Source organism: Pteronotus mesoamericanus, unplaced genomic scaffold (genome assembly GCF_021234165.1).
Source record: "Pteronotus mesoamericanus isolate MK-2021 breed Mesoamerican mustached bat unplaced genomic scaffold, CSHL_Meso_final contig_269, whole genome shotgun sequence".
NCBI lineage: Eukaryota > Metazoa > Chordata > Mammalia > Chiroptera > Mormoopidae > Pteronotus > Pteronotus mesoamericanus.
Window position 1 is genome coordinate 3775318 of NW_026555114.1, and position 23150 is coordinate 3798467.

The following is a 23150-nucleotide window of genomic DNA, read 5'->3' on the forward strand; positions in this document are numbered from 1 at the left end:
TCCGCATGCAGGTCTCAGCTTCCATGTTATTTCTTCAGGATGCTTGCTGCGACATCCTCACCCATCTTAATTAGATGTTCCTTATATGCACTCTCATAGCACTCTGAACTTCATTTGAGTGGCACCCACAACCTTTGTAAATATATCATTAACTATGTGACTACTTACTTAAATAACTAATTTCTCCTTCTACCCTAACTTCCCCCATGAGAACAGGGCAGAGATTGTCTCTCTCAATTGCCATTTATATATCCCTAAGAACCTACTTCAGCTCATAGTAAGCATTCAATACAACCAACAGATGAATTAATTTCAAAGTCTCCTATGTACATCTGTGAGGCCTCTGTAGAAGTTGACTCCTCCCTCTGTTTACAGAAAATTACTTGGAAGTCTACTTCCTGATTTTTAACACTTGCTGAACTTGTAAAGAACACAGAAACCTTCATTTTTAAGACACTAGTAAAGAACCCAGACCTTTTTAAGTTATGAGGGTTATTTTATAAACTGTATTTTTATGGCCACCCCAGATTGAAACTTCATCTATGATGATCCCTCCTTCACAGCCCCCATACATGTACTATTAAGTCCTATTAAGTCTGCTTCTGCATCATCTCTAGAATTTTCTCTTTTCCTTTTTACATTAGATTTATCACCCTTATCTATATAACTAGGTCTCTAAAATAGCTCCACTCTAGCCACCAAAGCTCCATGCTTTCTGGCCTCTTTCCTCTGTTTATGCTGTGCCCTCTACCTGTACTTACCTACCTCACTAGGCCACAACCAAAAGAAAACTTTCTATCGAAATCCTGGCCACCCTTCAAGATTCATTTCTAATATCCTTTCTTTCCAATGCCATCAACCACCTGTGATCTCTTCCTATTTCATTTGTATCACCCAGCACTTACTTCACGTTATTATGTGCCAGGCACTATTCTAAGTATTCATCGTTGTCTTACCATATCTCCACTCCACATCAAAATTTTAAACTTCTTGAGGATAGAGATTCAGTTTATTTACCTATGGCCATGTCTTATATCTCACATATTTGCTCATTCATCAAGTAGACTTTTAACTTTTTTTTTAAAGATTTTATTTATTTTTAGAAAAGGGAAGGGAGGGAGAAAGAAAGGGAGAGAAACATCAGCGTGTGGTTGCATCTCGCACACCCCCTACTGGGGACCTGGCCTGCAACCCAGACATGTGCCCTGACTGGGAATCGAACCGGCGACCCTTCAGTTCGCAGGCTGGCACTCAAGCCACTAAACCACACCATTTAGGTCTAAACTCAACTTTAGAGAATGAAAACACCAGTCACGAGGCAACAGAAAACTTCTGTAGCAACTAGATCTGCAGCAAATGGGTAACCCAAATTCCTGTTGCCTAACTTCCTTCCTTCGGAATCACACAAGAAGCACCAAGAATAATTCTCACTATTGATATTATTCTCAGGAAAAAAGGGGGGACAGAGAAGAGGGAGTAAATACAAAAAGTTCCTGTTTCTGCCACTGGATGACATATACAGGCTAAGAGAAAAACAAAGGACATTAAATCAAAGGTGTTTACAAAATCAAAGTTTACTCAGCTCTGAAGTAACTTTTAAAATACAAGAACACAAAGGAATTATTCTCACATATGTATCCCACACACTGAGAAATACAATAATCCCTTTAACGGATCCCCCCCCCAAAACCCTAAGGCGTTGAAAGAATCAAAGCTCTAAGTCACAAGCCAAGAAAGCTGTTTTGTTTCAAGTTACATCAGTAACTTAGAGACTTTTGCCATCAATGTTATAGAGTAGCACAATTCAAAGTAGTTTGAACCCTACAGATCATCTAGATCAATTCCCTCATTTTTATTAGAAAAGTGGTTATTAGCCCTTCAGACAGTTTGTGGCAGAGAATAGTTACGCTTTAGATCTCCTAGGTAATACTCCCCTCACTCCATCATTCTGTGAAAAGATAAATAGGAAATTGACCTTGGCAACATCTGTGTATACTTAATAAATTCAAGTAGGAGCTACTACACAAAGCATTCCAGAGTGCCTAAACAGGGAAATCTACAAATATACTAGGAATTCGTTGTATCTGGAAGTCTTCATTAATAACCCCAAGAGTGTGAAATTCCCCAGAAGTACAGGAGAGTCACTGCAATCAAGACAACCTGAAATTCAAGTAACTTCTTCAGTATCACTTAACTGAGCATCTAGTTTATTTTTACCCAGCCCTGATCTGGAACAGACTTCAGAAGTCTACCTGACAAATAAAATATAGGTTATAATAAATTAAAGCAGAAATAAAAACATGAAAATAAAACAAGAATTGAGAGAACGAAATGAAGCCAAGAACGAGGCTTAAAAAATAAATGGTACAGCAATACGACCTACAAGGTTGGCTCTCAACTTCTAAACGCCAACAGGAAAATAGCAACTTAGCAAACAACACAAATTATAGCATCGAAGTAATAAAAACAGACTTGCAAGCTTAGGAAAAAAATACAATTACTCTTGGTTACGTATCTTTCTCCCCCAGGTCCTTATAAAGAAGGCATTGTATAATATATATTTACTATTTAAAATACATATTCTGATAGTCACAATGAAACATTTTGTGGGATTATTTTTATACTAACCACAAAGATAAGATAAACCTACTGTAACAGTTCAGTGAGAAAAAAAATTTTTTGAGAGAAGAAAGGGCTACATAACATCCAAGTACCTAGAACAGTGCTCATCTAAGAGCACATTTAAGAAAAAAACTGGAAAAAATATTTCTTAACAGCAAGTACTTACCATAGAAGCTTATAAGCACAAGGACCAAAAAAATGAAAACAAAATTCAGGAATTCCTAACAAAATAGCAGGACAAGACTCTCAGAAAAGAGGAGGACTATGAAGATAAACTACAGCAGAGAGTGCATCCACAAGAAGCACTCAAGAGTTGTATTACATACATATGATAAATAAATGCTTCTATTTCTACTTTTACAATTAAGAAGTAAACATTAAGGTATTTATTGAAACACAGCTTTCTTGTTAGCCCCTTGATCAAGGAGACGATGCCAAAGTTCCTGCTCCTTCCAGTGATCTTCTAAACAATGATACAAGTCAAACCCAATACAGCACAAAATTTTACTAAACATAAAATCAGTTAACCAAAAATATTGATCAAGAAAAAGGATTTTTCTAACGTCACATCTAGTGATACAGAATTTTCTAACTATAAAGTATAATACAGTGTAACAAACAATTTGCCAAAAACTCAACATACAAACACTAATCATTCTGCTACTGCTAGCATGTGCCTAGGACTTAAAATGGATCCTTGTCCTTCCTCTTGAAGGTATAAAAGAAAAAACACAAATAAGTTCTTAGTAAAGGCTTGTAATTTTCACAGAGGCTTATAATTTAAGCAACATCATTTCAAAACAATTCATTTCAACAGTCTCCTGTACTGAATATTTTCATCATGACTGCGTGGACAAAATCTAACGACTTTATCTTAGGCACAAGTACTTCAGCAAAGGAGTGAAATTTTAGACAGGCTACTGGAAGGGGAGAACAAGATGAAACTCACCAGCTCAGCCAATCTAATGGAGAGTTAACTACTTATTCTAGCACTGAAGAATTATAAATGTGGTTATGATTATTTGGGAGAAACTACTAAATCACAAAGACTTCTCAAAATGCAAAGAACAACTTCCCTTTTTTTCTTTCTTAATCAAAGCAATACCTCCACTCTCACTGTCTGGCCAACTGCTATAAAATCTTTTAAATACTCAGAAAGTCAACAAACACCTGGCTAAATACTTGCGTTAGGAGTCAATCTGGTAACTGTGCTCAACAGGATCTCTGAAGTACTGGTATTTTATTGGTGCTTCTAATTTAAATTCAATTAAATAAAAATGTGCAAAAGTTTATTTACTTCACAGTATCCTTAGTGCCCCAATTTTTCTTACTTTAATATAATCTGATGCAAGGAAATTCAACTTTTGAGGGTATTACTTAGTTGACTCAACTGTAAGAGGATTCAACTGATCCCTAAAATGATCTGTGAGCTGTCCTTACATCTCACACCCTGCCAATCAACAAACCACTATGTGAGAATGCCCAGAACTAAACAGTGAGTGAATGGACTAAAGGGTTCCTTTCAAATCACTAGATTAATCCATGGAATAAGAAAAATTCTTTTAGTTATTTTAATTTCACTGGATTAAAACCACCACCCACATTACCAAAACTTAAACTTTCTTCAATACAATGTATCCTGAACACAGTAAGCTTCTAGAGTCTATATTTTTTTCTCAAATACACAAAACAAGTACATGAAACTTAAAATGCTTCAACTGTATTTGTTACATGAAAGTACTTTAAAACACAAAATATTCAATGTTAACCAAGAGTTCTTAACACAATGATTTATGCAAAGTCAGTGGGGATAATGCCAAAAATATTGGCAAGATGATATAAACTACTAATCCATTTAAGAAAAAATAACTATGTTACAGCAGTAGCAAGCCTCTGAAATATTAAGTGCTTTATTTAGATCTCAATAAAGAAGTGGACTCCAGCACAGCAAGCTAACAAATGGTAATGGAACTACATCTACATGGAAGACATTCAGCAAGATTTTCCAGACTTTCCCCCTGAATACAAAAATATAAACCAAAATTTCATATTCAGAGACATAGTTTTGTTTATATTTTCCACATGGATAACACTAGGGGAAAAAATTTACTTATGCTTAAACGCACAGTTAATAGTTTCCAGTGAAAACCTTAGTCAACCTTTTTTCTACAGGTAAGGAAAAACCAATTATTCCAACATAACCACCTACTTCAGTCAGAGTTCTCTAGTATTCCTACCTTTACAAAATCTCTACCCAAAGAAAAAATGAAAGAGGATCTGCTAGTCAATCTCCTGCCCCTCCTTTCCAAATTCTCATGTTTTTCTCTCTCACAAGTCTAACAACACTTGTAAGTAGGTAAAATGTAGACTAATTTATCTTCAAGGAGATCTACTTATATTGTACTTCCTTGCTTATCCATAAGAAGATGAATGCAGGATTATGAGTAAAGAACAAGAGTAAAGAGCACCAAGTGAGTGCTACCCAAAGCTTACATAGAATTTTCCTCAAGGCAACATATTTGGAAAAACCAGTAAGAATTTATCCCAAATAGGTCAATACATTTAACTCAGCTGAGAGAAAATAAAGTCCAAATCTGGTACAGATGGCTCTTTTAAGTAGAAAATCAAGTTGTAAAGTGGACTGTGCTTAGAGGTAACCTATAAAATACTCAGGCATTTTCTGATTAGTCCTTTTTTTTTTTTTAATATAACCCGTGCAGTTTTATTTTTTTGAGCGCTTGGAAGTGAGATGGCAAGAAGAGTTCATTTAGTGGTTTTTCTTTGGAATGAAAGAAACCTGTTTCAGGTGAAGGAATTCTGTTGAATTTATTGAGAGGTAATGGTTTTTTCTCCAGAATCAAAGTCCCCAGGAAACATTTAAGTACATTACTGATAACTACTGATAATCCCACATGCACTGTAAATTTGGGACAGGGACCCGAGTGCAGTTGTAAGGTGTTTTTCAGCACAAAGGCCCTGGCTGAGAGGCTAGTGAAGGCTGAATCCACTGGAAAGTATGCCGCCTGCTTTCCAAGGCTGAGGTAGGTCAGCCTGGAGGAAAGGGGTGTCTTTTTCTGTTTCTCATGAAAGCTACTTAGGGAGCTAAGCCCATTTTTCTTTCTTTTTTAAAGGCTTAATTTATTTTTAGAGAGAGGGGAAGGGAGGAAGAAGGCATGGGAGAGAAACACCAATGTGAAAGAGAGAAACATCCATCGGGTGCCTCTAGTACACACCCCGACAGGGGATCTGAGCCTGTGACCCAGGCATGCGCCCTGTGGGAATTGAGCTGGCAACCTTTCACTCTGCGAAGTAACGCCCAACCAAGCCACACCAGTCAGGGCTGTTTCGATTTTTAAAATGTAAGGAAATCTCATGTGAGGACTGTGTACATTGAGCTGACTCAATTAAACCAACTATGCACTTCAGTGGAGTTACCTAGGTCAACTAAATTTTTGTCACCACCTACTAAAAACAAACTCTGAAGTCAAGTCATAGAAACTTACAAAAATAGCCTACATATATTTCCCAAAAAATCTATTCACTTAAAACATGGGTACAGTTTTACAACAAATAGGTTGTCTTTTATTTTTTTTCTTAATACATGAGATTTTAAAAGGAAATTAGCAGCTTTTAGCCTACAACACAACAGTATGTCAGAAATATTTTTCATTTCTCCACTAACATGTGTATCTACCAGCCTACCTAATATCAGGGAAAAGACAAGTGGAACCTAGGTGCTTATATACAAAGCATCCGATTCTCCCCATGATGAGAATTTACCAAGTCTTTCTCCCTTGTCCCAACATTTCTCAACAAAGACATTATGCATGGGTTCTACTCACAGGGATACATGGCGCTGCTCTGGATCAGCTCTGGTCAGTTCTTCCTCTTCAATATCAGACTCTCCTCCTGAACTACTGTCAGTGACATCTGAATCAAATGCTTGTTCACTGCACCTCAAGTTGGCTATACCACTAGCTGTAAATCTCTCCAATTCTTCTGAAATCGAATCGCTCTTCAGGAAGTTGCTAAGTCCCTCTGAAGCAGTGGTCTCACTGGCAGCTTTTCTCAATGCAGCTTCAGCCTTTCGAGTCAGCATCAATTGGCTTCGGGGCCTCAAGGATTCCAAGTTTGGCAGTTTGCTCAAAGTTTTCTCTAAAAATCCACCCAGCTGATGCTGTATATGCCTCTCCACCTGCTTGGCTTGCACAACCTGTAAGCGTTTCTGCAACCTGCGAGCACGGTTCTCAATATCAGCCTGCCGCCGCAGTAAAGCTGTTATCCTTGTGTCAGAATCTAAAGCACTGAAAAGAATGGAAGACAGGGGAGACTTTTTACCCTCTAATTTGACACTCCCCAAGTTAGAATTGGAGTCTGTGCCAGGTGATAACCTACTGCTTCCTTGAAGTGCCGGCTGTTCCATGGAATTTACAGAAGATTTGTTTGCAGTGCTATTATTGCTAAATATAGTTGTGTGTTCTACATCAAGGCTTCTATGTGGAAGAGTGCAATTGGTCATACCCCCCTTCAAGTCCCCAGATTCAGATGCCACCACTTCACCCCCCTGAGGAGAAGGTGAAGTAAGAGTTCGTTTTCCCCCATTGAGGGGACTGGAATTGTCATGATCCGAATGTGTTGAACTTTTAGTCAATTTCTTAGCCAACCCATTTACAGGTGCTTGTGGCAGAGCCGCCTGACCACTTGTATTCATGGTTCTAATATTTTCTAAGGAGAACTCCAAAACTGGCTGCCTCCCCAACAGCTCAGCTCGGAGTTCATAGGACTGAGATAAGAAAGGGTGAGATTTAAGGACTGTCTGCTTGCTGAAGACACCCTGCAATTTCAATGACTCCTTCGAGGAAACAGGTGTTACATCGGAGCAGAGATATGACGCCACCAGTGGTTGCAGCTTTCCCAAGTCTTCCTTAGTAGGAGTATTTCGGAAGTCTAGGCTGGGATCCTCTGCAGCAATGGCTTTTCTTTTGGTTCCGTTGGCAGCAATAAGGATGTTGGCGTTGCCGGTATTTTCGGCACTGCCAGGGGACAAAGTGGAGGATGGGGGAGCCAGTTTGAACCGGATATGGTGTGCTTCAGCTGCTGCGTCAGTGAGAGCGGGCGCCATCGCAGCCATTCAGCACAGAGAGACAGGAAGTCCAGCCTCTCCCGGTGCCGAGGCCAGCTCGACGGCCCCTTTCTGACTCCCCAGAGAACAGACTAGAAGAGAAAGAAGAAAAGCAAGTTAGAAATAGAAGCACATTAGAAAACAACACATGTTTTTAATACAAATACTACTTGAGGCTGTAATCCAAACTCTGCCTCCAGCCATTCTGGAGACCTGAATATTCTTCACCAGAGGAAGTGTGTGTGTGTGCTCAAGCATGTACAAGAAAAAGAATATCCTCCTTTTCTGTCACCTGTTAGTACAGATTGAAAGTAGCTAAAACAGAAGTTTCATTCTAAGAGAACCACAGATTGTTAAAGTCAAATCGCCTGCATTTAAAAGAAAACTGTTTAAACTTCTTAAAATTAGTGGATTTAAAGCAAATGAAGCAAACTAAACACATAGCAATTAAACAGAAAATAATTAATAAGGAACTCTCCATCTCTACTGAAAAGTCTGTATGCCAAATGTCACAGGTTTGTGCATTTTTTGGCCAAAGAATCCAGTGTTCTGCAGCTTCTCACTTCTCTGCAAGCCAGATCATACAACAAGCTTATCTATATATCACACCTGTAATTAATTTTCTTTCAAGGTCCTCAGTATAGCCCACCTCTCAAATTAATTGTTCAAGGTCTCTTTCCTTTACCCCAAAACTTCTTGAAAGAATAGTATAGATAGCTGCCTCTGCATACTTCTCTCATCTGGCTCCCACTGCTCTGGCATCACCAATAATCTCATTATTAAATCCCAATGGTCAAGTCTTAGTCCCCATTCTATTTGATTTCTCTGAAGCATTAGGTAGGACTGACCAATCCATTCTTGAAATTCTCCTTTTCTGATGCTCTTGATACCAAGGTTCTTTCTTCTGCCCTCTTCTCTCTCAACTCACTTCCTTGGCAATAACTACTAGTATATATGGGAAAGCCTTCTACCACTCAGAAAAACTTGCTGAGCTGCACTAATAAACATTCCCATATCTGTGTTCCTCAAGCTTCCTGAAAGTCAAAATCCACTTTTTCCTTTGAACACACTTACTCTTCACCCAGTCTTATTATTTCTGGTGATGGCACGGCTTTCATTTAGTAATCCAAGCTAAAAATCTCAGTTATTTGCCTCTTCATTCTCTTTATTTGGTTTGAGAGCAAAAGGGAATCTATGTAAAGATAAAGAACTAAGCCTACTGTACTTAAAAAGTGCAGTCTATGAACTTCTTGGGAACTCAGGGACCACTCAGGGGCCCACAAGATCAAAGCTATCTTCATAGTAATACTAAAAATTATTCACCCCCTCCCCTAACCGAGTTGACATTTGCAAAAAAACGAGGCTGAGGAAAACTGCTGGTACCTTAGCACAAATCAAGGCAGAGGCACCAAAGTACACAGTTATTGGTCATTCACTGTATTCTCTATTCGTTTAGTTTTTAAAAAGTCAGTTCCACTTAATGATGTCCTTGATGAAATTATGAATTTTACTAAATCTCTACTTTTTAAAAAAATATTCTGTGTGATGAAATGGAACATACACATAAAGCACTTCACTGCTTTAAGAAGCCTTAGAAAAGGCACCTGTATAACTGCGATGCAAGCTGAACTAGAAGTTTTCCTCACCTAGTACTATTTTTACTTGGCAGAATGACTAACAAACTATGGTTATTTAGACTTAATTAGTTAACAGACATTTTCTTGAAAATGAACAAAGTGAACCTGTCACTTCAAGAAAAACCACTGATAACATATATTTACTGCCCATTATAAAATCTGAGTTTTCAAGCAAAAATAAGTATTTTGAAAACTTGTATCCACTATCATGAACTTAAACATTTTCCCATTCCTTAAAAAAGTCATTTCTGATTAAATACATTACTTCTGATATTAATGAATGTGGATTTTTTGATACCATATAATGAAATGTGTCAACATTTGGAAGATCTGCATAACTCAATAGATGACCAAATGACCAATGCATGTGAGAAACTCATATACAGGTAAAAGCAAGTGCCAGACAAACCAATGAATTTTAATCTAACAGCAATATTCAATCTTTTTCATCTCATGGCACACATGAACTAATAGCTAAAATTCTACAATACATGCAAAAAATATATTTTTTGCTGATCTGACAAAAAATGGTATAATTTTGATTCTTTCACACTGGACAGCTTTTGTTGCTGGCTGCTGTCAATTTTTTATTTGACAATCTAAAGGAAAAGAGTTCAGGGCCCCTAACTAAATAATCAGGTATAATAGCATGTTTTAAAAATTATTGTGGCACACCAGCATGCCACAGCACACCTGCTGAAGATCACTGATCTAAATAACAGAGTACAAAAAGTTCACTGATATGGTTTTAGATTCCACATTGCAACTAACCTCGATTAACTACTACTTGTAAAGTTTGGGTGTAATTTCAAAGGATAGCCATACTTATTTGAAACAACCATTAAAATATTCCTCTTTTCCAACTATGTTATATGTGTGAATCCAGATTTTCTTTATATACAACCAAAACATATCACAATAGAATGAATGCAAAAGCAGATTATTAAAACCCAGGTGTTTTCTACTAAGCCAGACATTAGAAAGACTCACAAAAATGTAAAACAATGCCATTCACTAAAGTTTTTGGTTCTGATAAAAAGTTATTTTTCATAATTTTTAATAGGTTTATTTTTAAATGAATTAGTAAATATTGTAAAAAAAATCTCAAAGTTTCTAATACATCAACTATTGACAATACTCCATAAAGGCTCTCTGAGGCTGTCTCAATATGTTCTAAGAGTGCAAAGAGGCCTTGAGACCAAAAAATTTGTGAACCACTAAAGTAATCTCTTACATTCTTTAAAAAAAGGGGGGGAGGAAGACAACTTCCAAGTTGGTCAAGCTTTTTTATATTTAGACCAATGCCAACATAGGATGGTAGGCCCTACAGGACTTCACTAAGGTTTTTTTTAACACTATGACAATTCAAATCATTAATACCAAAATGTTTAAAAGTAATTGCAATAATATCCATACAAATACCTATATATTTAACAGTTCAAGTTTGTCTACCGCTCTATGTAACTGTCAAAAGTTCCTCATTCTAGAATTGTATTTTAATGAACTTCCTACAGAAGTAGGAAGAAATAACTAGAACTTCTGGAGCTTATGAGTTTTATCCTTATCAACTTTCTGGCATATGACAGCTTATGTAACACAAACTGTTCTATGTCCACTTTATCTGTTTCTGATTTTAAAGTTAGTATTAAATCCTAACATATTATAAATGGCTGTGCTATAGATCAACAGATAGACCAATGCAAAATATACTGAGTTAGTTTCATAGCACATAAAGCATTTGCTCCCATAAACACAAATCCCTATCCCATCTTTCCCATCAATACAATCTCCTCCTGTTCTGAGTTGGTATCAATACATAGCTGATACTAGCAATGCATGGAGGAACATTATGAGTGCCAGATAAGTAATACAACACTTGAGAAAAGTTGTAGCCTGCTATCCAAGAGCACAGCACAGTAAGGCTCAGGAATGGCAGAAAACAGCCTCCCTCTGGGGACCCAAGCAAGGACATAGCTATTACACAAAACTTACTCAGGAAAACCCAGGCTCACTCAACATATATAAAAGCAGGTCATAATTAACATCACACCATAGAAGTACTTAAGCAGTAAACATTCCATTGTTATTTTAGAATTATTCAATTCTTTAATATCTACAACTTAAAATCTGTTGCCTCAAATTCCACCTCTTACAAAACTTCTCTGACCCTGTGAAAGTACATCTGTGAATGAGACATTAATCACATATCAAAGATAAGAATTTATTTGGTTTACACACTCTCTTTGGTCTCAATATCCCCATAAGATGCACTGTTAAGAGAAGTTACTAAAACAATCACCTAAATCAGTAGGAAGGGGCAAAAGCAACCTCTTCAGAAAGAATTCCATTCCAAACTCCTAAATCTTTGTTTTTCTACACCAAAACAATACTACCGTTAGAAAAAGATAGAAATCTACAACCCTCTCCCTTAACTGACTTGAATTGCTCTGCTGAGATTCCATATTATCCCCAAAGGCATTCGCAGATAAGGAGAGTAGGTCCAGGGTCACATCATGACTCCACCCTCATTTAAATTATTTTAACTATTCTGGTTCCCTCTATTTCCTCATCTACAAATGACAAAGTCTACCTCACAAGGTTTCTATGATGATTAAATGAGATATTTTCAATTACTTAGTCTAGTGCCTGACACTAACAGCCATTATTTGTACTATTATTATAACCTATAGACTAAAAGCAAATTAAAAATATATTTCTGAGACTTCTTAAATACACAGGGAAAATATAAAACAAATTGTCATAAATCATCACTAAGCTTAGGAGTTTTTAAAAATACTTTTGCTATATACCTAGATTTTTATTTTAATATTTCATGATGATGCTTTTGATAAAAAGAAAGCAAACCAAAGGCCAAACAATTTAAATTATTAAATATCCATGTAATGGAATACTAAGCAACTATAAAAAACAATGCAACGTCCCTGATTGTTTTTTACTGACATGAAAACGTCCTTGCCTGTTAAAAATTTTTTTGGGTATTACTGTACGAGACAAGGACTATGAGCTCATTTTTTGTTTAAAAAGTTAGGTGGTAAGATTCTTCTGTCTTTTGTTTTCTAACTTATATAATGTCTCACCAAGAACATGTATTATTTATGTATATGTAGAATAAAAGAGAAGGAAGCAAAAAGAAACTAATGCAAATTCTTCAAGAGTCAAAAAATCTGCCATGGTTGGTGTGGATCAGTGGACTCAGTGCAGGCCTGCAAACAGAAGGGCCACTAGTTCAATTCCCAGCGAGGGCACACAGCTGGGTCTCTCTCACACATTGATGTTTCTCTCTCTCCCTTTCTCTACCCCTTCCCCTCTCTCTGAAACTCAGTAAAATAAAACCTTTTAAAAAAAAGTCAAAAAATCTGAGAAACGCAAAATGTCACAGTAACTTTCCTAAAATTTAACACTCAGCAGAATGTTGATTAAAACAATGATTCCCATCCCACTTGAATCACAAAAGCCTCACTCTTCCACAATTTAAAGCAAAGAAAGACTGTCAAACTTAAGCACTTTTACAAAAACAGCACAACAGCTCATAATAAATCACCTTTCCCCCAAGAATACAAAGCATTAAAAGCTATAATTAACTTATTAATCCTCATAACAACCTGGGCAGTAGGTTTCAGACTGGAATTGTAATTTCCAATTTGCTGATAACAATGAAGTTATATTGTACACTCAAAATAAGAAACCTAAAATATCCCAATTTTTAGTTCATCTAATAATCTACAACCTGACAAATGCAGATGAAGCTAATGTACCTGCTGTCATTGACATAAATTAAGACTCTCCAGTAAGCTTAGACAGGCAAAAGAAAGGACCCATCTGCTCTACAAGGTTGGGGTAGGTAAGTAATGGTTTTCCTATCAGTTCCAAGGAAGCATTTTGGGGACTGAAAAATGTCAAATATGTTCAGCAGGCAAACATATTTGGGAAAAACTTCCCCAATGGAGATCCACAGTGTACTTCATCATACTAAATATACAAATGTTTGCCTTTACCAAACTTCTTTAACAAATAAACACTTTTCTTCCCATTATACCTATTAATATTATGCAGAACTGTTCTGAGGGATACAAGGTGATGTAAAGTTCAAATATGTGACTTCCAGGGTCCCTTCCTGTACTTAGGATTCTATTATTCTAAACTGCAGTACAGGTTCAAGGACAAACTTCCACCTAACATATGTAGCACTTAGAAAGCAAAAATACATCCCTAGGGCAGAGTTTCTCAACTTCAGTACTATTTACATCTTGTGCTAAATAATTTTCTGTTGTTGGGGGAGGGAGGTCTCTCTTGTGCATTGTAGGATGTCTAGTAGCATCCCTCTTTTCAACCCACGAGATACCTAGCATCCTCCTACAAATCATGACAACCAAAAATGTCTCCAGAATGTCAAATGTCCCATAGTGGGTAAAAATCACCTGGCTGCTTCAAATACTGCAAGTCAGGACTAGCTCCACACCTACAAATGAAGTTTGCTTTATTCCTCATTAGTTCCCAAGACAGAACTCTCAAATACACAACAATAAACTGGCAGCATCTACCTTGTAAAAATGTTGATAAGCTGAAGAACCTCAGAGGGAAGGTTTTGGCCATTTGGCTGGCCAATCACCACATTCTTTCACTGAAAACAGAAGCAGAAATCAGATGGGGAAGAGAAGTTTGCCAAAATGTGGCTTCTACTAACCTCTTTCCCCATTACCTCATTACTCTGTATAAAGGAAAGAGAGAGAAGAAGGAAGGATGGTTAGGGAAGTGTCATGAAATTGTCAAATGTCAACCGAAATTTGGTAATTAACTAAAATTTCCTTATGTAAAAGCTAGGGCAAGAAAATGGTAACATCGCATTCTAGTGAGAGGATATGGCATGGGAAAGGCAAGGCTGTTGGAAACCACAGGACCTTCTGAAGGTTAAGAGAAATGATCAATCTGATTGAAATATAAAGCACAAGTTAATAGAGGAAGCAGTACAGAAAAAGGTAGAAAGGCAGTTTGAAGCCAGATCATTAATGGACAACCTTAAAGAACAAACCTTTACTCAGAAAGGCATCAGAATGTCATTAAAAGTTTTTCAAATGGGGAGTGACACATCAGAACTATGCTTTAGAGAGGCCAGCTAGGTAGGATGGATTAAAAGAAAATAAAGAGGCAAAGGGGAAATGCAATAAAGAAGCTACTGCAATAATCTAAACAGGATGCAAAATGAACCTCGACTAAAATGGTCACCATAGTATGGTCAAAGTCTTCTCCAAGATTAAATTCAGAAATTGGAAGGCGCTAAACTTTGCAGAAGGGCCAAATAAGTGATACAAACATTAATTTAAAGGCTCTTAAGGACAGGAGAAAAGGCTCTCTTTTTCTTCTTAATCTCATTTTTTTATGAGGAAATCCTAAGGTGTGATATATCATCTTTATTCTTAACACTACCAACCCAAACTCAGCCAGGGTTCTCATCAGCTCACACCTAAATCATAGTGGTTTCCTGACTGATGCTTCAGTCCTCCAATCCATTTCATACCTTTTTATCACCTTGCTTCTCTACTCTAAAATAGTTTCTAGTGCCTTTCCACAAGTCAAAATTCTCCAAGGTGAAACTTAAAACACATCAGAGTAACTGCATCAGGTGGCATGGACCTAGAACTCACCCCCAGATTCCAAAGTCCACAATCTTTGCTTACATTGCTGCTGCTTCTAACTGGAAGGCCCTTTTACCTTTCAGGCCCAAAACTTTATTAATCATTCAATATTTAACATCTCCACAGAAACTTTTCCATACTACACAGATTCACACTGCTTTCTTCCCTGCTTAAATTGTACAATGCATTTCAAGTTACCATCACTCAATTCAAATTATCTGAATGTTCCCTAATTGTCAATTTATTGATTCTATTTCCAAAATAGGCAGTGTTCCTTAGCATCTTTCTCTTGCATACTCACCAACTTTATCTAGAGCTTGGTACACAGTAAACACTGTAAGCACTTACTGACTACTAGAGTAGTCAAAACACACTTGGTGAGGTAGGCTTTCAAATTTAAGTATGATTTTGCTAAGCAGAGCAAAATGAGGAAACCTCTCGAGAAACTGACAATCAAAATAATGGGAAAAGATTTGGGAGATGATTCACAGAACTTGAATGAGCCAAGCAGTGCATGTATAGCTTTTCAAGTAGAGAAGAGAAAGAAAGCAGCTATATATGTAGTGATTTGTGATCAAGTACTGAAAGCTACACTATGGGACACTGAAAATATTTCTTTTACATGGAAATAAATGTAGCTATGTTATAAAATACTATAGGGAACGGGAGGCATAATTTTTATTATAAACAAAGAAATAATGTGGACCTCACCAACCCATTCTCTAACACTTCCCTCTACCAACAGGGTTTCTTAACCAGAAAAGGTTTATAATTATTAAGGGAATAAAAGCTCTGAATGGTGGTTATTGTAACTGTTGTTCATTAACATTAACTGACCTTTCTCTGTGTCAGTCACTGTGCTTTTATGTGTGTTCTCATTTATCTTCACAATAACACTGTAGGGCAAGTAAGGTGCTCTTACGCTCATTTTATAGATGAGGAAACCTGACATTCAGAAGTTAAGGGATGTGCCCAAGATCACACAACTCCTAAACTGCAGGAGTCGTCGTCCAATTCATATCCCAAATTCTAAAGTCCACACTTTCAAAAACATTACACTAAGTAGTTTAAAGCTAAATTTAAATCAAAAGGGCCTTAACTGCTAGACACTAGATTTCAAATTTTAGTCTTTACAGGAAAGTTGACACAAGAATACTAACTGATTACCTCCAATAAACATTTTATTAAAATGCCTACAACATTAAAAGTACCACACTAAGTGCCTATAATGAAAAAGATGAGTAAGACATACACTACTACATGATCAGAGAATTCTGGGGGCCCTTATTAAGGGACCCTCACACAGGCTGAGAATGGGTATAGTTACAGAAGGCTTCCCGAGGGAACAATAAGTTGAAACCTAAAGAACATGTATAGCCCAGTATCATCCATACTGCTACTTCAAGAATGCCATGTCCAAAACCCATTCCATGCCCCCAATGCCAAATCCAGCCCCTCAACTTTCCCTTTGTGAATGAATCCTTACCCAATCACTGACATGCCATCTATCATAGATATCTCATTTATATATATAAACTAATTCCAGACACGAATAATAGAAAGACTACAGGAGTTCATGGTCTAATGTGGAGACATTAAGAATTATAAGTTTCATTAATGCAAAAATAAGATGATAGAAAATAGGTGCGAAGGAAAAACAAGGTGACAAAACACTGTGTTTTGCCTGAAGAGGTCAAGGAACACTTCCAGAAAGAGATGACAATCTGACTACATTTTGAAGGCTGACTAGGGAGAGTTCAAAATAGGCAGAATGATAGGCACATTTATTCCACCCTTAATGCTACTGCCTTAATTCAGAACCTCATTATGTACTACAGTAATCCAAGCAGTAATAATCTTCCAACTGTTCTTTCTTCCTGTCTCAGCAAGCCTTCCACCTACCATCAACTACTAAAACGATTATTAGAGAAAAAGGATGGAGAGAGGGCAGGAAGAGGAGAACATAAATCTGACCAGGCTGTAGCCCTGCGTAACATCCCTCAGTAACACTAGGTCAAGGACAAATCCCAACTCCCCACATAGCATATCTACCCCCAGTTTACACCCAGCCTCATTTCCAAACTGTCCCCACTTCAAACTTCCTGAATCATATTTATAGTTCCAGGCTTTTCCATGCCGTTTCTTCTCCAAGATCACAAGCTATTTCAAGTATTCCTCATTCATTTCAAGCTGAGTTAGGGGTCCCTCTCTCTCTAGGGTCTTACCTGCACCTCCGTGACTTCCTGGACAACTCATGATGTACTAAACAAACTCTTTAATTTTGTCCTTCCCTTCCTTCCCTGGACTACTGCTTTAAAATGGGATTATGGTTTGTTTTATCTTTATCTCCTGCATGTAGCAGTGTTCCTGGCAGACAGTGGACCAATATAAGTTAGTTAACCTGAACATTCTATGTTGAATGCATCAGCTGGAGATCCATTATGAGGTTAAAGGGGACGTCTGATCATAAAGTGATAACGACCTAACAAGAAGCAGGCACCAACTGAATCTAGGACAGGCTTCAACTACCTCAAGTTCCAGTCATTTGTATTGCCAAGGTCCTGCACTCAGGCTGGCAAACTTTTTACCTGTACCTTTTAACTTATTAAATTTGGTTACCTAAGCCTTTTGAAGGTAAAATTTACATGCAATTACCCAAACTTTTACCCAGTAACTGCACCTCTAGGAGCCTATTCAACAGAAATATTCTCATAGATGCATAAAAATGTATGCACAGATTCTTTCACCAAAGAACTGTAATACAAAAAAAAAAACCCCTAAACTTCAAAAAGACACTCTAAAAGATTATGCAGCTACTTAAAAAGGAAACTGTATGTTTGGATGCGAAAAAACTCAATATAGCTAAATGAGGAAAAAAGATAAAGCCACATAAACTTGATCCTATTTGTTTAAAAACACAAAAATATTTTTGGAAGGATGACTGTCTATTAAAATATTTATTTGTGTTTATCCTCTATCCAACTACCGAATTCAAATTTCCTCCCAGTCTAGGTCACAAAAAGACATAGAGGAAAAAATGCACTTTTTAATCTCATTTCTTTCTAACAAACTCTAACAATACAAGTGTTTGAACAACCCTAAAATTGAAGACTTCTTGAAGGGTCCACGCAGTTTCAAAAGCAAACAGGTTATTCTTGGCAGGGATCCTTGACCAAATTCCAGGGATCTCACCGAAACCTACTGTATCCCTTTAGAGTACTAAATTAATGACAAACAAAATTATTTTCCCCAATGCCAGGGGAATGTTAAATATTAATACTAACATCCTTCTTGCATTCCCTCAGGAGGCCAAAGGGAAAACTAGGAGGTAAGCAGTAAACCAATAACTGCAAAAACAGGTGCCCAATTTTTTTTGATATGTGCTTAAGGTCTTCAAAATCCTCAGTTCTCTATGATAATGTATGAACAATTTAATGAAACTTTCCCAACAGTTCAACTTATCAAACTAATAATTTCTACAAAACCTCTACACTAGCAAAACATTCGAAATTAAACTAATTAGCTTTTCGCCTCTGTCCCTTCACACCTTGTAGTGGAAGTGCTAATAAGTCAAATAACAAGCAGTAAAAGAAAGCCTGAATATCAGTTTTTAGCAATTTCTGGTTTAATGTTCTAACAACAAAATTGTTACTCATCCTTTCTATTCCCCAACACTTCCCCTCCAACTGAGATTAATCAGGTCTGACTTTAAGCTAAGTTGATCCTTTTTAAAAAAGAAATTAAAAGGTGAGGGACTCCATTAAGTTTGATGCCACTCAAGCAACTTTTTCCAAACAAGGGCAGAATATGCTATACTTAAAATTCAGAGTGAGATCTCATTTGGGATTCCTGGTTCAAGTAACAAGAACCAGAGTTTTTGATAACATTTAGATAAAACTGCACTGAATTTACCTCCACCTTACATTTCCTGATTCTCAAAAGCTTGGGGGAGAAACTGCAATTTTTTAAAAATTAGAACTAGGGAAAAAAGACAGGTTTACAGTCAACAGTAAAATATATAGCTGGATAATTCCCTAATAAGGTTAGGGCATTCAAATGTTAAAATTTTATGGGGCTAGCCCTGGCCAGGTTGCTCAGCTGGCTGGAGCATCATCCCATACACCAAAAGGTTGTAGGTTCACTCCCTGGTTGGAGCACAAACAGGAAGCAACTAATCCATGTTTCTCTCTTTCTCCTCCCTTTCTCTCTCTCTAAAAATCGGGGGGGAGGGGGACCTCAGGTGAGGATTAAAAAAAAATTTTTTTTTTAAATTTTATGAAACTAGCTTAAAGCCTTGGAAAAAACAAGGCTTGTGGAAAGTAGTATTTATTAAGCAGCTATTATCTGCCAGACCCACTACCCACCAGAAAGACAATTTCAAAGATCTCCACCTTCAGGGCCTCTTGGCATTAAGGTTGGAAACCTTCATATACAAATCTTGAAGTTTTTCTTTTAAACTACTCAAGTTTGTTTGCTTTTCATTCATAAATAGGAGCTGTGTTTTCCACTCTGAAGTCAGTGTCTTCATACCCTGCATTTTAGCTTTACCTTTATTCTAGCAAGGACAACAAAAAGCTCAACAAATAAAGAAAAAAATTTCAATTTCAGTCCTGGTTGGAGTCCAGGCTTTTTGGTAAATTACACCTATTGGCTTATTTTCTCCTATACATTTTACCCTACATCCTAAAACACAAGCACATGGCATAATATAGAAATAACTGATAACTGAACAATTAATAGTGACTCTCCCAATTGGTCTTTTCCTATAACAACTGTCTATAATCTGCAAGCAACCCCAAAGATACCATACCACTGGCCTCCTATCTCTTCTAGTGACCTTCAGATGTTGGTGACCTCTAGCACAGTGGGGTATTTGTCTTTTCCAGTTCATTGTCTTTCCTAACCATTACTGTGGTTTCACTGAGTTTTGATCTCACGTTTTAGAGAATGGGAAGTTCTGATGAAAAGTCTCTTGTTTTGTTATGAATTATTACACTTTGGCAAGAGTATTTTTACAAAACCTTTAGTATATGCCCAGAGGGTAATATGCAATTTATTACAATAGAAACTATAATTTAAACATACATCTTAAGAAACCACATGAAGACTGGAAAACCAGTCAATACAGATTTCCAAGAAATAAAGTCCTATTTTAGATAAAGGACATGGTCCAAATGTTCTTTGCACTGAGAGAGCAGGTATGCCAGGTGTTTGGGATTTTCAGACACCTGCACTGTACTTCTTTATAAAGTGATCAAGTTAAAGAGTACTAAAGTAAAAGGCTTCCTGAAACCTAGAACAGTCTAACCAATCAAGGCAGAAACTTACTTAAAATAGAGAAAGAGGACAAAGAAAAGGTGTTTAAACCTCTAGAAACCACTCTGATGAAATTTGCTCTGGGGCAACCAAATGAAGACCACATAAAGTCTGCATTATTCCCTCCTTTCCAAACTCAAGGGAACGGAGAGATCTTTGGGTGGGGAGAAAATCAATTAATTTAAAAAACCTCTCTAGAGAAAGGAACTCACTTAAATTTGTCTTAACAGCCTCAGGAAGAAGAAAAAACCCCTACCAAGCCAATTAAATATAAGAGGAATAAGCATTACTCTTCAAACACCGAATTTTCAATGACTGTTGTTTAGAAAATACAACATGGATAAGTATGATGTTTTTACAACATTTAAAAACTGTTTCTAATTAACATGGTAACTAAGCTTTATTCACAAAAGTTCCTTACTAGAACCATTCAAATACTAAAATACCTTCCCAAACCAACATCATCAACCACATGGCCTTATGTTTACAAGTTACATGAGTCAGATCATAGCAACAAATCTAAAACTTGTTTTCACTTAAAAATACAATTAAAATCTGTGGCTACTCAATAAAATTCAGAGGATGTAGGTTATAGTATAGCATTACTAGAGACGGAAGAGTATCAGCAGTGTTTGAAGAAAAAAGTGGAGTACAGTTATTTTTTTCTCACCTTGATGAAAGTTAAAAGTGAACTTAAGGCTTATGCATTTTCTAGCTCCCAAAATTTTCCTCAATAGGTTGAAAACTCACCTAATAATCAAAGAATGCTCTGAAGGTTTAGCCATAGAAATAACATGTGTAGGCAAGAAAATCAGACAAAAGGTTAAAATCTGACTTTTGTAAAGCACAGAAGTGAAATACCAATGTTCTGAATGAGGCTTTCAGAAAAGAAGCAGGAACATTTCTCAATACTTCACTTGAGTCATATAGGTAGAAGGACCAACACCCCACCCACCTCACTTCCATCAATATTTAACTGATCACTCTTTTAACTGTCTACAGACACAAATCAAAAATACTTATCTTACATAGATTTCAATGAGGTAGTCATCAGAGACCCAACCATAATACAGGTGTTAAGAATCTCTGTCACATGTAATGTCTCTCTCCAACTAGTGCCCCCTGAGAAATAAAGTGAACCACCTCCAATCATGAGATCACTAAAAAATACATCAAATACGCTAAAAGTCAAAGGAATTGCATACTTTGTTGGAGAAACCTAATGGAAATTGAAATCAGAATTCCATGACCGAAATCAGAAATATAGATTAGTTATCCCACAATTATAATACATATTTTAAATTCCCAAGAGATGAGCATTTTTACCTTGCCTTATTTTTAGAACTACACATCACACTGCACATATCACATGACATGATGTAACTGTTAGCAAAGAAAATGACCCAAACCATTGAAAATATACATAGTAAGAATGAATGCATAGTAAGAATGAATGAAGGAATTTCATATTTACTTCAAAAAATCACAATATTTTCTTAAATCACAATATTTTTGGGAACTGTAAAAGTGGCTAGTAACCTATGTAGAAAAACAGAAATATGCTTGGTATTTTATAAACTAGGAATTTACCTAATTATTAGGAAAACTGACTATGAAAAAACAGATAACTGAGCATTCGTTTAAACCTATAGGATTAAAAGCAAAATTTCTCCAGATCAAAAGCACAACAGAAACGTAATGAAATACCTTTAGGTAAAACACAGTTATTACTCAAAAGTATTTACTGTTGTTAGGACGTAAGAAAAATAGTTTTAACTGACAAACGTGCCGACAATTGAAAATTTCTAAATTGCTCAGGCAGTATGTTAGAAAAGGAACCAAGTATAGCCTATAGAAAGGGGGAGGGGAAACACCCACTTAAACCTTTATAAATAGTGGCACTTTAAATGACCCCAAAAGTAAGGAAAAATAGAAACTATGCTATTCAGACATTAAAAAATATTCCAAGGAACGACTTTTCCATACTTGAAAATGTTTTAGACACTAAGTTCAGTAACAATCTATAACTATATGATTATGCAAGGCAAAGATTATGTAATTTTATCGTTTTTCACAAATGTTCTCTGTCTCTAAAACTGAAACAACTAAAACGTTTTGCTCTCTCTAATGGGGAAGGGGTAGGTTCTTCTGGGCTACAATTTAAAAATATAAACACACCCCAAAACAAACAAAAAACCCCCACAATGATTGTTAACCACGTGACAAAGGAGATGGCAACACCAGGATTGTGAATGGAGGGGAGGGAGGCGAGGCAGGACTAGGGAGATTTTTCGGAACTTTGGGGACCTTGGGATTCGAGTCTCCCGACCCTTAAGGTACTAAACTCTAGCCCTACAAGTTGTACTGTTAATACTCTCAAGTACAGTTTTATTAATAGGTCACGAAAAACGCACTAGTGACCTCTAGAATAAAGGGGAAAAACGGAGGAGGAGGAGGAAAGAGCAATTTAAAGTGGCGCCATCATGTCACTCCTTCTCCCCTAAGGCAATCCAATAAGCAATAGTTAGGTAACGTGTTTCTCAAAAAAATCACACTGGGAAAACGGAAAACAAAAGGATTTTTAACTAAAACATGAGGCCACTGTTTATCTTGTGGAAGAACAACCAAAACTATATACTGAGAATCAAAAGACCGTCAGCCGGAAAACAGGCCCCCCAAACTCACTTTAAAGCAAATAAATGCCTCTTCCTCTTTAGTTTAAAAAAAAAAAAAAAAAAAAAAAAAAACACGTCCGCCTGAGGGAAACCAGATCTGAAAACCTAGGCGACCTCAATTTAC

General features: G+C 36.7%; 1 protein-coding gene across 2 annotated transcripts in view; it reads right to left on the minus strand.

Annotated features, from left to right (window-relative positions):
• The window catches only part of KANSL1 (KAT8 regulatory NSL complex subunit 1), a 152360-nt gene that overhangs the window by 104592 nt on the left and 24618 nt on the right, over nt 1-23150 (minus strand). For both annotated transcript variants that reach the window (XM_054574891.1, XM_054574890.1), the window contains exon 3: nt 6465-7836. In XM_054574891.1, coding sequence (XP_054430866.1) covers nt 6465-7753 — 1289 coding nt within the window. In that variant the 5' untranslated portion in view covers nt 7754-7836. The remainder of the gene's footprint in view (nt 1-6464; nt 7837-23150) is intronic.